Below are 16125 nucleotides of genomic sequence, written 5' to 3'. Positions count from 1 at the left end.
TGTTAAAGTCTCACACTGTTATTGTGTGGCAGTCTAAGTCTCTTTGTAGGTCTCTAAGAACTTGTTTTATGAGTCTAGGTCCTCCTGTATTGGGTGCGTATATATTTAGGATAGTTAGCTCTTCTTGTTACATTGATCCCTTTGCCATTATGTAATGCCCTTCTTTATCTCTTTTGATCTTATTGGTTTGGTTTAAAGTCTGTTTTATCAGAGACTAGGATTGCAACCCCTGCCTTTTTTGTTTTTGGCCTTGCATTTGCTTGGTAAATATTCCTCCATCCCTTTATTTTGAGCCTAGGTATGTCTTTGCATGTGAGATGGGTCTCCTGGATACAGTACAACAATGGGTCTTGACTGTTTATCCAGTTTGCCAGTCTGTGCCTTTTAATTGGGGCATTTAGCCCATTTACATTTAAGGTTAATATTGTTATGTGTGAATTTGATGCTGTCATTATTATCCTAGCTGGTTATTTTACCTATTAGTTGATACAGTGTCTTCGTAGTGTTGATGGTCTTTACAATTTGGTATGTTTTTGCAGTGGCTGGTACCAGTTGTTCCTTTCCATGTTAAGTGCTTCCTTCAGGAGCTCTTGTAAGTCAGGCCTGGTGGTGACAAAATCTCTCAGCGTTTGCTTGTCTGTAAATGATTTTATTTCTCCTTTGTTTATGAAGCTTAATTTGGCTGGATATGAAATTCTGGGTTGAAAATTCTTTTCTTTTAAGAATATTGAATATTGGCCCTCACTCTCTTCTGACTTGTAGGGTTTCTGCAGAGAGATCCGCTGTTAGTCTGTTGGGCTTTCCTTTGTGAGTAACCCAACCTTTCTCTCTGGCTGCCCTTAACATTTTTTCTTTCATTTCAACCTTGGCAAATCTGACGATTTTGTGTCTTGGGGTTGCTCTTCTCGAGGAGTATCTTTGTGTTGGTCTCTGTATTTCCTGAATTTGAATGTTGGCCTGTCTTGCTAGGTTGGGGAAGTTCTCCTGGATAATATCCTGAAGTGTGTTTTCCAACTTGGTTCCATTCTCCCTATCACTTTCAGGTACACCAGTCAAACATAGATTTGGTCTTTTCACATAGTCCCATATTTCTTGGAGGCCTTGTTCATTCCTTTTCATTCTTTTTTCTCTAATCTTGTCTTCTCACTTTATTTCATTAAGTTGATCTTCAATCTCTGATATCCTTTCTTCCACTTGATTGATTCAGCTATTGATACTTGTGTATGTTTCACGAAGTTCTCGTGCTGTGTTTTTCAGCTCCATCAGGTCATTTATGTTCTTTTATAAACTGGTTATTCTGGTCAGCAATTTGTCTAACCTTTTTTCAAGGTTCTTAGCTTTCTTGCATTGGGTTAGAACATGCTCCTTTAGCTCGGAGGAGTTTGGTATTACCCACCTCTGAAGCCTACTTCTGTCAGTTCATCAAATTCATTCTCCGTCCAGTTTTTTTCCCTTGCCGGCAAGTTGTGATCCTTTGGAGGAGAAGAGGTGTTTTGGTTTTTGGAATTTCCAGCCTTTTTGCGCTGGTTTCTCCCCATCTTTGTGGATTTATCTACCTTTGGTCTTTGATGTTGGTGACCTTTGGATGGGATCTGTGAGTGGGCGTCCTTTTTTTTTTTTTTATGTTGATGCTATTCCTTTCTGTTTGTTAGTTCTTAGACCAATGTCAAGGATCAGCATTAATTTCTGAACTGGCATTGGGAAATTATTACACTAAATGGCTTTTTAATGTGCTTTCCAGGTTTAGGATGCTAAATCTTCGGGACACATGAATATTTTTGTTTTGAGCTTTCCATCCTCTGCTGGGGTAGACATGGGATACAAATTAAGACCAGGTTTGTTCACTTCTTATATTATAACCTTAGTATGTGGCTGCAGTTACTGAGTTCCTGCTTGATTCAGATAATGAAAAGAGTTTTATAGGAAACTCATAGCTGATCAGAGCAAACTGTATCAGTACAGCTGGAGCACCCTTATGCCACTTCATTGAACTGGAACAGAAGAAATCAATCATTTGCCCAGAGCTAGTTTTTAATTCTGGAACTTACCTGAGAAGCAAAGTGAATTTGACAACTAAGCCATCAAAAATACAGTCATGCATCATTTAACAACAGCGATACATTCTGAAAATGCATCATTAGGCAATTTCATCATTGTGTGAACATTATAGAGTGCATTTACACAAACCTAGATGAGATAGCCTACTACACACCTAAGCTGTGTGGTATAGCCTACAGCTCCTAGGCTACAAACCTAAACAACATGTTACTGTATTGAATACTATAGGCCATTGTAACACAATGGTAAGCATTTGTGTATCTAAACATAGAAAATGTATGGTAAAAAATACAGTATTATAATCTTATGTGGCCACTGTCTTATACGTGGTCTGCTGTTGACTGAAATGTTGTTATGTAGTGCATGACTGTAATTTCAGTTTTTGATTAACAGGCTGAGATGTGGTGTTCTCTAAGTACTATTTCTTTTGTGAACTCAGCCAACCAGTAAAAAGATATTGCAATGGCAGGATAACATTTGGATCAGAAGGCTTTGTCTGCTCTACAGCATCTGCCTCTGAAAGATGGAATCTGATCCATGGTCAAACCTCCTGAGATTTTTTTATTCCATTAGATGACTAGCTCTGCACTGAGAGGATTAATTTGGATATATATGATTGTCCTCCAGAATTTTTGGATCGAGAACAAATTCCATGCTTTCTCCGAAAGCATCTGAGAGGGTTGTTGAACTAAGATTTCTGTTTACCTGACGAGTTTTCACCATGTTAGCCAGGATGGTCTTAATCTCCTGACCTCAGGTGATCCGCCCACCTCGGCCTCCCAAAGTGCTGGGATTACAGGCATGAGCCATCATGCCCGGTCTATTTGGTTTTGGTTTACAGGGTTTTAGGAACAGAGCAGTTCCTGGTTTTAGTAATTTTATGGAAGAAGGTTGGATTGGAGGAACCTAGAAGATTTTAGGATCTAGTTCACTCTGTAGGTACATAATAAAAACTTGAAAACAATCCTCAGGGCTACAGTCTAATAACAGGTGAATTACAGATTTTTTAGAAACAAAAGTTTTTCTTTACCGTAATTGCGATTTTTACCAAAGATAATAGAATAAGACTAAATTGTTTGTAAAATAAGTTTAATCAAATATTACCTCATCATTTATATAAGTGCAGCAGGAATAGCAACTGACCACGTTGTAATTTCAGATTTAAAAACTTCTTAAGTCTAGGAAGCCAAATTAAGGCAGACTTTAGACTTTGTCCATAGTATCTATAAACAATTTAAATATGACATTCTAGGCAAAAACCTTGCTAATATATATAAGCAATGTTTTAAATTGTATTCCATTATAAAAATAGATTTTTATTGAACTTATGGAATCAACTATATTGTTATAAGAATACTTATAAGTAGTTTTTTTAATTTTGAAGGTATCAAGTAGGGAGAAAAAGTAAATGATTTTACTTTTGTTTATAAAAGCATATTTTATCAAATCAGTGTAAACTGTAGATAGCTTAAGAGAAAAATATTTTGGTTTTGCTTTTGTTTTCTTTCTTTTTTTGAGGTGGGGATCGGGGGAGAGGGCCTTGCCGTATTGCCCAGGTTGGAGCACAGTGATGCAATCATAGTTCGCTGCAGCCTCTAACTCCTAGGCTCAAGCAACGCCCCCACCTCAGCCTCCTGAGTAGCTCTGAGTAGCTGGGACTACAGGTGTGCACCACCATGCCCAGCTAATTTTATTTTATTTTTTGTAGAGATGAGGTTTTGCTATGTTGTCCAGGCTGGTCTCAAACTCCTAACCTCAAGTGATCCTCTTGGCTAGGCCTACCAAAGTATTGGGATTATGGTGTGAGTTACCATGCCCAGCCATTTTAAAAAAAGAATTGATTGGAACTTTGCAATTTACAAAGCCCCCCATATAATCACATATGATGTATAAAATTAGAATAAATATATGCACGAGTATATTTGCTTTAAATTTTTTAAAGTTTTAGTTTACTTACTAGTAAATCTGGTAAAATTGTTGCCATTTTTGTTTTGGTGCTTTGGATATTCCCCAAGACACTGCCACTTGTTTTCTGTACCAAGTTAGAGATGCTCTAGGTATGCAGGTGGCCTGAATATCTTTTAGCCATCCAATGAAATATTTACTGACTACCTACTATTGATCAGCATATTTACTGAGTACCTACTATTGATTGGCACTGTATGAAGCACTGAGTTCCTGTGGGGAACTAGACATCCTTATTCCTGTCTCTGCCCCTTTTTTTATTCCAGCCCTTTGTTTAGAATGCCCAACCCTCTTCCCCCTAACCTATTCAGATTCTATCTGTAAGTCTATCTCATCTCACTCATACTCTGAACTCCTACATTTATCAGAAGACTTGAACTGTTTCTTCCCTGGATGGACACGCTAGCCCTCCCTCAACAGGAGCACGAAGGTGGCTGAGCAGGGAGGAATGTAAGTTTCAAGGCTTCTAGCTGAACTCAGTGCTTATATGCAAAATAACCTCTGAGAAAGGGTTGGTTTTTTTCTTGTATCTGCTAGGCTGAATCTTCCAAATCAGATGAGTGATCTTTGGCCCGACCCGTTTTTAAAATTTGGAGAGCAAAACATTTAAGTAAAGAACCAACAGTGTATTTTCTTTGTCTTTTTATCCTGAGTCCCAACAGGAAACAAAAACCAACAATGTTTTTAAAAATATATTTATTTTAGCCAGCCAAATACTTTAACTCCAAATAAACTTTTAAATAAAAGTCATAAAAATATTACTTTTATGTTATTTAATCTCATGTAACTAATTTGTTGGTTTTATCTTGATTAGCAGTTTTGCAGATTTATTTTTGTATTGGAGTTTTGGAAAATTTGTATTTAGTCCATTAATATTGGAAGTTATTAGAAATTTGTATTTAAGAGTACTTGTTAGTCTTTTTCATGAATCTGACTGCAGATACCTTTAGAGAAGAATCAAAACAATAACTGAGGATGACATAACCTTTGAATAACTATGTAAAATCTGGTGAAAGTTCACCATAACCAGACATTCACAATGAAATGTGGTTATTTCTGTGGTATAACATAGTGATCAGAATTATGACTGACAATGTGTCCGTAATTGGTGGATTCTTGGTCTCACTGACTTCAAGAATGAAGCGGCGGACCCTTGCGGTGAGTGTTACAGTTCTTAAAGATGGTGTGTCCAGAGTCTGTTCTTCAGATGTTCAGATGTGTCCACAGTTTCTTCTGGTGGGTTCGTGGTCTTGTTGACTTCAGGAGTGAAGCAGCAGACCTTTGCGGTGAGTGTTAACAGCTCTTAAAGGCAGCGTGTCTGGAGTTGTTCGTTCCTCCCGGTGGGTGGGTTCATGGTCTTGCTGGCCTCAGGAGTGAAGCTGCAGACCTTCGCAGTGAGTGTTACAGCTCATAAAGGTGGCATGGACCCAAAGAGTGAACAGCAGCAATACTTACTGTAAAGAGCAAAAGAACAAAGCTTCCATGGAGACCAGAACAGGTTGCAACTAGGCAGCCCAGGCAGCCTGCTTTTATTCCCTTATCTGGCTCCACCCACATCCTGCTGATTGGTCAATTTTACAGAGAGCTGATTGGACTGTTTTGACAGGGTGCTGATTGGTGTGTTTATAATCCCTGAGTTAGACACAGAGTGCTAGACAGAAAAGTTCTGGAAGTCCGCACTAGGTTAGCTAGATGTAGAGTACCAATTGGCCTATTTACAAACCTTGAGCTAGACACAGAGTACTGATTAGTGTATTTAAAACCCTGAGGAGACACAGAGCGCTGATTGGTGTATTTACAAACCCTGAGCTAGACATAAATGTTCTCCAAGTCCCAGCTAGACTCAGGAGCCCAGCTGGCTTCACCTAGTGGATCCCGCACTAGGGCTGCAGGCGGAGCTGCCCCTGCACTCCTCAGCCCTTGGGCGTTCGATGGGACCGGGTGCCACGCAGCAGGGGGTAGCGCCATACCAGAGCTCACCATGCAGGGGATGCTCAGACATGGCGGGCTGTAGGTCCCAAGCCCTGCGCTGCGGTGAGGCGGCTAAGGCTGGGGGAGAATTCAAGGCTGGGGGAGAATTCGAGAGAGGTGCATGCGGGCCAGCAGTGCAGGGGAACCTGGCACAACCTCTGCAGCTGCTGGCGCGTGTGCTAAGCCCCTCACTGCCTTGGACCTGCGGCGCCTGCCAGTCGCTCCCAGTGCGGGGCCACCTAGCGCGCTTCTGCCCCGGCGGGAACTCCTGCTGGCCTGTGAGGCTGTGGCAGCCCTAGTTCCCGCCAGCGCCTCTCCCTCCACACCTTCCCGCAAGCTAAGGGAGCCGGCTCCGGCCTCGGCCAGCCCAGGGAGGGGCTCCCTGAGTGCAGTGGTGGGCTGAAGGGTTCCTCAAGCGCCGCCAGAGTGGACACCTAGACCGAGGAAGCGCTGAGAGTGAGAGCTGGTAGCACATTGTCACCTCTCAGTGGCATATTAGATTTTAAGAGTTTTGTACAATTTTGGAGCATTTGTATCAATAACATACCCATAAAAGTAACTGAAAGTAGACCTAACATCACTTACCATTTGACAATGTTTTCCATATAATTTGACATCTCAAGTAAGCCTGATTTTGTTTAATATTTCTCTTTTATAAACTTTTGAGAAGTTCTGAGGCCAAATGGAATCTCCCAAAGTTAGTTTGAAGTCAAAAACGACTTAATTTAGAGTCTGATTCTGGGGAAGCGTGTCAAAGATGTTAAAAGGTTTAAAACAGTTGCTCAAAACAGGAGCACATGTCACTATGAAATCATAGTCATTTATTTAACCAAAGTGACCATCAAAAGTCGTTAAAAGCAAGAAAAAAAAAAGTATTTAAAAAGTCTTTAAAAGCAAGTACAGAAAGTTATGTGGATCTAAATTTTTTAACACTTTAATTAAAAACCCGATGTAACAATATGAAACACAGGAAATTATTTTGATTAAATGTAAAATCTTTGAATTTTTAGGCCAGTTATCAAGAATGTAAAGAAAAACCTGCAATGTGATTTTTTTTTTTTTTTATGGAAAGTTCATTTAGATGACCTGGGAGTCAAATCTGATGAAAAGGTACTTGACTTTAACTTATTTATGCCGGAGGTTACAGCTTTTTTGAATCGCAGATGTGTGAAAAAATCAAACCTTGGGGATGATCTTGAGCAATAGGATATAACTGCTACATGCTTAGCTTTCCAGTAATGGAACACTAGGCTTAAATGGTTTTTTTTTTTTTTTTTTTCCCTGTGAGACGGAGTCTGGCTCTGTCGCCGGGGCTGGAGTGCAGTGGCCGGATCTCAGCTCACTGCAAGCTCAGCCTCCCGGGTTTACGCCATTCTCCGGCCTCAGCCTCCCGAGTAGCTGGGACTACAGGCGCCCACCACCTCGCCCGGCTAGTTTTTTTGTATTTTTTAGTAGAGACGGGGTTTCACCGTGTTAGCCAGGATGGTCTCGATCTCCTGACCTTGTGATCCGCCCGTCTCGGCCTCCCAAAGTGCTGGGATTACAGGCTTGAGCCACCGCGCCCGGCCGGCTTAAATGGTTTTTAATCAGATACTGGAAGAGTATGTGTTCAAGATTATGAGCGTGTACGCAGTTTTATAGGAAAAGTAAACAAGAGAAGTAGTATTTTAAGCAGGGAACAGACCCCCACATCTGACCATAAACTGGCCATAAACAAAATCTCTGCAGCACTGTGACATGTTCGTGATGGCCATGAACGCCCACCCTGAAAGTTGTGGGTTTACCTGAATGAGTGCAACGAACACCTGGCCCACCCAGAGTGGAAAACCAGCTTAAAGGCGTTCCTAAACCACAAACAGTATCCTGAGCGATCTGTGCCTTAAGGACATGTTCCTGCTGCGGATAACTAGCCAGAGCCCATCCCTTTGTTTCAGCCCATCCCTTTGTTTCCCTTAAGGAATACTTTTAGTTAATCTATAATCTATAGAAATAATGCTTATCACTGGCTCACTGTCAATAACTATGTCGGTCAAGCTCTGTTCAGGGCTCTCAGCTCTCAAGGCTGTCAGCCCCTGATCCCACTCCACACTCTATATTTCTGTGTGTGTGTCTTTAATTCCTCTAGCACGGCTGAGTTAGGGTCTTGGTCTCCAAGACTGAGCTGGTCTTGGCAAGGGGAATGTATGGAGTTTAGAAAAAGTAAAATCATGTGAAATTGTCACAAATCAAGAAAATCGAGGAGTAAAGAATCAAGTTATACTAGAGGAAAACATTGTTCTAAACATGAAGCTTCAGTTTAGGAGATGGTTGAAAATTTACAGAAACAGATTGTGGAATTAAAATATCGTAGCTTTGCTTAGCCTAACTTAAACATGCTCAGAACACTTGCATTAGCCTACAGTTGGGCAAAACACAAAGCCTATTTTATAATAAAGTGTTGAGTATCTCACATAATTTATTGAATACTATACTGAAAATGAAAAACAGAATGGGTGTATGGGTACATAAAGAAGTACAGTTTCTACTGAATGCATATCTCTTTTATACCATAATGAAGTTGAAAAATTGTAAGTTTTACAATCATAAAGTTAGGGACTATCTGTATGAGATTAAGCAGAAGGTTCTCATTTGTCTTCCCTATCATAGATTCTTCTTTACACAAGGCAGCCATTCAATGAATATTTGTGTGTCTGGGAGTTTAACAAAATAAAGATGAGTCCTGAGTTTTTCAAAATAATACAAAGTAGTTAAGATGATACATTAATAATTAATCATTTATCTTTGCTATTGAATAATGTTAACATTAATTACAGTTCTTGAGGTTTTTAACAATATCACTTAGGCTGTTACAAAATTTTAAACCTGGAAATTTCAAGAAGAGTCAAATTTAGAATGCTTATGTATCTGAGGGTTGAAAAAAATCTATCAGATATAATGACATCCTGGTTCCCTCTACTGGGCTTAAATGAAATTACATAATTTTTTTTTTTTTTTGAGATGGAGTCTAGCTCTGTTGCCCAGGCTGGAGTGCAAATGGCTCTATCTCAGCTCACTGCAACCTTCGCCTCCCGGGTTCAAATGATTCTCCTGCCTCAGCCTCCCAAGTAGCTGGGACTACAGGCGTACACCACCACGCCCAGCTAATTTTTGTATTTTTAGTAGAGATGGGGGTTTCGTCATATTGGCCAGGCTGGTCTGTAACTCCTGACCTCGTGATCCACCCACCTTGGCCTCCCAGAATGCTGAGATTACAGGTGTGAGCCACTGTACCCAGCTTATATTTCTTCTTTTTAAAATTTAAATTTTTTTTTTTTTTTTTTTTTTTTTTTTTTGTATTTTTGGCAAAAACTGGAAAGCCAGCTAGACAAATTCTGAAAGAGCTGTAATACTACCTGTTGCTTCTTAAAGCATCTGTTTCCTTAGCATAGAATGGTTGGTCTCTCCTGCTTCAGCCTTCCGGAGTAGCAGGGACTACTGGCGCATGCCATCATGCCTGGCTAAAAAAAATTATTTTCTGTAGAGATGATATTGCTATGTTGCAGGCAGGTCCCAAACTCCTGGCCTCACGTGATCCTTCCTCTCTGGCCTCCTAAAGTGTTGGGATTGTAGGTGTGAACCACTGCACCTGGTCAGCAATTTCTTTTGAAGAAAAAAGTTTTTAATACTGATGAAATTCAGTTATGAAAAGTTATAAAAAATAATTCACCCTTTATAGTATTTAAGAAATCTTTGTGAAACCTAATGTCACTAAGATTTTCACCTATGTTTTCTTCTACAAGGTATATAGTTACTTAGGTTATTTATTTTCTTCCCCATTGCCTTCAGTGTACTTACATTATTCATTAACGGTCAGTTTTATTTGTTTCTGTTTGTATTTCATCCCTACATATGTATATATACATATGCGCACACACATATATACACACGCATATAACATATATTATATATTAGTATGTAATCATTAACATTGTTATAAAAGTCAGAACTACATGGAAAGCTATACTCAAAAGAAGTCTCACTTTCCCCTCATCCCATCTAAAATGGGGAAATTTTTATTTCCCCATTATTTCTACTTTTCATTCTTATGCTTTATAGATGTCTAGTAATTTTTATTGGATCCTGGATATTGTGAATATCATGTTTTTTGTGGGTTTGGATTTTGTTGTCTTCCTTTAGAAACTGTAGAAGTTTGTTTTCTCAGAGTTAAATTATTTTTGGATCAGCTCAATCCTTTGAAACTTTCCTATTAAGTGTAAATCTAGAGTAGCCTCTAGCATTAATTTTAGCTCTACTACTCTGCTACTGAGGCACCCTCTCCCCCCCTCCCGCTTTTTTTTTTTTTTTTTTTTTTTTGGGTTTCTCCTTTTACTCCCGAGTGTTCAAATGAGAAATTCAGCGGGGCATGGGAGCACCTTAGGAGACTGAGACAGGAGGTCCACTTGAGCCCAGGAGTTCAAGACCAGCCTGGGCAACATGGTGAGACCCCATCTTAAATAATAATAATAATAATAATAAAGAAAACAAATTTCTATCTGGTATCATCTGTTTTCTGCCTGAAGGACTTCCTTTAATATTTCTTGTAATAGTGCTCAGTTTCACTGTATTATCTCAGTTTTTGTTTGTCTGAAAAAGTGTTTAGTTTTGCCTTTTTTTCTGAAAGGCATTTTGGCTGTGTTGACAGGGTTTATTTGTTTTTCTTTCAGAGCTTTAAAGATAGTACTCCCATTTTCTGGACCGCATTCTTTCTGATAATAAGTCTGTTGACACTCTTTATCTTCATTCCTGTGTATGTAACGTGTGTTGTTACACTAGTTGCTTTGGGGATTTTCTGTTTATTACTGGTTTTTCATAGTTTGGTTACAATGTACTTTGGGGTGTTTTCTTTATGTTTCTGGTGCTTGAATTAGTTAAACTTCTTGGATATGATGGTTTCTAGTTTTCAACAAATTTGGAAACATTTTGGCCATTATTTTTTCAAACATTTTTTTCTCCCTCCCTCTTAACTGCTGGAATTCCAATTTGATGTATATTATTAACTTTGATATTATTCCACAGTTCACTGAGTGTTCATTTTTTAAAGTTTTTTTTTCCTCTGTGTGATCCTATTTAGATTGTTTATATTTCTATATCTTCACGTTTATTAATCTTTCCCAGTTTCTAATATGCTATGTTTTTCATTTCATGTATTATATTTTTCATCCCTAGAAGTTAAGTTTGGATCTTTTGTATATTTTTCATTTTTCTACTTTCCTCTACCTTTTTATTATTTATTATTATTGTTATTATTTTTTGAGACAGAGTCTCACTCTGTCGCCCAGGCTGGAGTGCAGTGGCCAGATCTCAGCTCACTGCAAGCTCCGCCTCCCGGGTTTACACCATTCTCCTGCCTCAGCCTCCTGAGTAGCTGGGACTACAGGCGCCCACCACCTCGCCCGGCTAGTTTTTTGTATTTTTTAGTAGAGACGGGGTTTCACCGGGTTAGCCAGGATGGTCTCGATCTCCTGACCTTGTGATCCGCCCGTCTCGGCCTCCCAAAGTGCTGGGATTACAGGCTTGAGCCACCGCGCCCGGCCACTACTCCCCTCTACCTTTTTAAGCATAAGAAGTATATTTGTAATAGTTCCTCAAACATATTTCTCTACTAATTTTTATAATCTGTGTTGTTTCTGAGGCCACTTATATTGATGAACTTTTCTCTTGGTTATGGGTCAGATTTTCCTGCTTCTTTTCATGTCTTATATTTTATTAGATACCAGACATTGTGGATTTTACATTGTTTGGCATTAGATTTTTAAATATATTCCTTTAAATGGGCGAGGGGGTTGCTTGGGTAAAGTTAACTCTGAATCTGTTTGATCTGTTAGATCTGTTAGATCTTTTCAAGGCTTGCATGTTTTTTTAAGGTTTGCTTTTTTTTTTTTTTTTTTTTTTTTAGATGGAGTCTCACTCTGTCGTCCAGGCTGGAGCACAGTGGCGCAATCTTGTCTCACTGCAACCTCCAGGGCTCAAGTGATTTGCCTGCCTCAGCCTCCAGAGTAGCTGGGATTACAGGCGTGCACCACCATGCCCCGCTAATTAGAAGGCTTGCTTTTAAGCATTGTGAGGGCAGCTTTAATCTTTCCCAGTTTCTAATATGCTATGTTTTTCATTTCATGTATTATATTTTTCATCCCTAGAAGTTAAGTTTGGATCTTTTGTATATTTTTCATTTTTCTACTTTCCTCTACCTTTTTATTATTTATTATTATTGTTATTATTTTTTGAGACAGAGTCTCACTCTGTCGCCCAGGCTGGAGTGCAGTGGCCAGATCTCAGCTCACTGCAAGCTCCGCCTCCCGGGTTTGGTCCCATTACAGAAGCAATATTTGGTCCCATTACAGAAGCAATATTATTCTTATGATTATGCCCTGTGTATTTTTCCACTCTGGTTGATGAGAAAGCAAACAAACTATTCCTGGCCCTGTGTGAGCTTTAGGGATTGTCCCATCTACTCCTTTCTGATGATTCTTTCTCTGGTTTTCATGGTTTTCTCTCCCATATACATTGATTAATACTTAACCAAAGACTTGGGGTGACCTCTGCAGCTATCCTGAGAATCGTCTCACTATATAGCTTCTCCTGCTCTGATACTGTACTTGACAAATTTTAGCTGCCTTGACCTCCCGAACTCTAAATTTTGTCTTCTCAACTCACCAAGACAGTGGTCTGTTTGGATTCCCCCTCCTGTACTCACTCTTTTTCTTTTCTTTCTTTTTCTTTTTTCTTTTCTTTATGGAGTCTCGCTCTGTCGCCAGGCTGGAGTGCAGTGGTGCAATATCTGCCTCCTGGGTTCAAGTGATTCTCCTGCCTCGGTCTCCCAAGTAGCTGAGACTACAGGCATGCACCACCACGCCCAGCTAATTTTTGTATTTATAGTAGAGATGGGGTTTCACCATGTTGGCCAGGATGGTCTCGATCTCGACCTCGTGATCCGCCCACCTCAGCCTCACAAAGTGCTGAGATTACAGGGTGAGCTACCATGCCTAGCCCTCCTGTACTCACTCTTACCAGCTGGTGACCTGGGGCACTTGATGGACTCACCTTGCTTTTCAGGGATTGCTGTTCTCTTCTGCTTGTTGCCTTCTGTTTGAAAACTGGATGTTTTCATATATTTTATTTTGAAATATATGAAATATATTGCTGGAGGGTAAATTCTATTCCTGTTATCTCATCAAAGCTGGAAGTAGAAATTCCTCCCCTTAGATTTTATCCTACTAGTTCCTTGATATCATCTCAGTTCTTAGGTTCTTTTAAGGATTTTTTAAAAAATATCTTATTCATCATATTTAGTTCTTTTGAATGGAAAGTTGATTCAAATAGCTTAGCCTGTCATTATTAGAAGTAGAAATTCTTATTGCCTTTTCAATTAAAAAATAAAATAGAAAAAGATTATATGGTATCTTCATAAAAGTGGGACTGTTGGGCAGGTAGAGGTGGATAATGCTGTGGTTCTTCTGAACAGTCCAAAGGATAAAATAAGAAAGCAGGGCATGTTTTAGGTAGGCCTGTTAGAATTTCAGACTTGGGACCAGATGCGATGGCTCACACCTGTAATTCCAGCACTTAGGGAAGCCAAGGCGAGTGGATCACGTGAGGTCAGGAGTTCGAGACCAGCCTGGCCAACATGGTGAAACCCCATCTCTACCAAAAATACAATAAAATTCAGCGGGGCATAGTGACATGTGCCTGTAATCCCAGCTACTCAGGAGGCTGAGGCAGGAGAACCGCTTGAACCTGGGAGGCAGAGGTTACAGTGAGCCGAGATTGTGCCACTGCACTCAGCCTAGGTAACAAGAGTGAAAACTGTGTCACATACACACAAAAAAGAATTTCAGACTTGGTATGGTTTTGCCTGGTACAGACACTAGATGGTACATTACTAATAGACTAGTAGGTAGGATTCCCATAATAGAAAATAATGGAGTATGTTGAAAGAACTTCACAGTGTCAGAGTGAGATAGTTATGATGGATTGTTTTGATTTTAACCTAGATATTCTACATTTCCTCATTTCTCTACACCATCAATTACATCTGGTATTTGTACACAGAACTGAGGATGAAACACACCCAGAGTGGACAGAGCACATCTCCACTGGTAAGTTTTATTCAGAGCTGATAGTTAATAATAGTATGCTAAGCCAGGTGTGGTGACTTCTACCTGTAATCCCAGCAGTTAGGGAGGCTGAGGGGGGCAGATTGCTTACGCCCAGGAATTCGAGGCCAGTCTGGGCAAAGTGGTGAAAGCCTATCTCTACGAAAGATACCAAAAAAAAATAGCCAGGCATTGTAGCGCATGCCTGGAGTCCTAGCAACTTGGGGGGCTGCAGCAGGAGGATCACTTGAGCAACTGTACCCCAGCCTGGGTGACAGAGACAGACCCTGTCTCAAAAAAAAAAAAAAATAGTATGTAAAAACAATCCCCGTATATCCCTGATAAACAGTGTAAGCCTGTAGCCCTAGCTAGGTGCATTTGTGGAGGTTAATCGAAGGAAAAACGTGTTCCCACAGAGTTTCCATTCTTTTGACATCACTTCCTCCTCTCCCTTTCTCTCTCTATCTCTCTCTCTCTCACACACACACACACACACACACACAGGTTTGATTATAGGAATATTATTTACAATGCTGGCATGCCTGCCTGGTTTGATTCAGCAAGGGAAATTCTTCTTGACTCCATGCCAACCCTGGGAGACCCAGTTCTGTTATTTATCTCCTGTTGTGACCTTAGACATATCATCTCCCTTTCTTGCACCTCCAATTTTTCATTGTAAAATGAAGTGTTGGCTGGGTGCAGTGACTCACACCTGTAATCCCAACACTTTGGGAGGCTGAGGCAGGCAGATCACGAGGTTAGGAGATTGAGACCATCCTGGCCAACATGGTGAAACCCAGTCTCTACTAAAAATACAAAAAATTAGCCGGACATGGTGGCAGTTGCCTGTAGTCCCAGCTACTTGGGAGGCTGAGGCAGGAGAATGGCGGGAACCCGGGAGGCAGAGCTTGCAGTGAGCCGAGATCTCGCCACACTGTACTCCAGCCTGGGCGACAGAGAGAGACTCCATCTCAAAAATAAAACAAGAGCAAACAAACAAACAAACAGAGTGAAGTGTTGGCCGGGCATGGTGGCTCACACCTGTAATCCCAGCACTCTGGGAGGCAGAAGCGGGCGGGTCACCTGGGGTTGGGAGTTCGAGACCAGCCTGACCAATATGGAGAAACCCCATCTCTACTAAAAATACAAAATTAACTGGGCATGGTGGCGCATGCCTGTAATCCCAGCTACTTGGGAGGCTGAGGCAGGAGAATGGCATGAACCTGGGAGGTGGAGCTTGCAGTGAGCCAAGATCGTGCCATTGTACTCCAGCCTGGGCAACGAGAACAAAACTCTGTCTAAAAAAAAAAATAAATAAAATAAAATGTTAGTCTGTGTGATCTTTAATGTCCCTTCCACCTCCAAGATGCTATGATTCTGTGAACTCTTCATCTGATTGATTTTTTTTTTTTTTAAGACGGAGTCTTGCTCTGTCGCGCAGGCTGAAGTACAGTGGTGCAATCTCGGCTCACTGCAAGCTCCATCTCCCAGGTTCATGCCATTCTCCTGCATCAGCCTCCCGAGTAGCTGGGACTACAGGCACCCACCACCACGCCCGGCTCATTTTTTGTATTTTTAGTAGAGACAGGGTTTCACCGTGTTAGCCAGGATGGTCTCCATCTCCTGACCTCGTGATCCACCTGCCTCGGCCTCCCAAAGTGTTGGAATTACAGGCATGAGCCACCACACTTGGCCCTGATTGACTTCTTAAGGAGATACTCTTCTTACTTTTTTCTGTTGTTCTAGATGTTCATGTTTGAAGAAGGGCAGGGGCAGAGATTGCTTTTAAAATTTCTTCTCTCACTCTCTCTTGCTGTAAGGAGAAAGGGCACTGAGGAAATAACTGAAAAAGTAACATTAAGAGGCCCTTAAGCAGTATCCTGAACAAGATATCATAGTTTACATAAGAGCTGTTCAACTTTTTTCAATAATAAAAAATTTTAATTCACAGTCTAGTTCAGTAGCTACTAGCTATATGTGGATACCAAACACCTATAAT

General features: G+C 40.5%; 1 protein-coding gene and 1 pseudogene across 2 annotated transcripts in view; one reads left to right on the top strand and one right to left on the bottom strand.

Annotated features, from left to right (window-relative positions):
* TMEM116 (transmembrane protein 116) overlaps positions 1 to 16125 on the top strand; it is a 93185-nt gene that overhangs the window by 66307 nt on the left and 10753 nt on the right. Inside the window, exon 5 of one of the 2 annotated variants that reach the window (XM_026456569.1) lies at positions 14025 to 14129. The exons of the other annotated variant lie outside the window; for it this stretch is intronic. Coding sequence (XP_026312354.1) covers positions 14025 to 14129 — 105 coding nt within the window. The remainder of the gene's footprint in view (positions 1 to 14024; positions 14130 to 16125) is intronic. 2 annotated transcript variants of the gene reach the window in all.
* LOC111539072 lies at positions 9332 to 9385 on the bottom strand (annotated as a pseudogene).

The sequence above is a fragment of the Piliocolobus tephrosceles genome, chromosome 10 (genome assembly GCF_002776525.5).
Source record: "Piliocolobus tephrosceles isolate RC106 chromosome 10, ASM277652v3, whole genome shotgun sequence".
NCBI classification, from domain to species: Eukaryota; Metazoa; Chordata; class Mammalia; order Primates; family Cercopithecidae; genus Piliocolobus; species Piliocolobus tephrosceles.
This window is presented reverse-complemented; position numbering and strand designations above follow the sequence as displayed.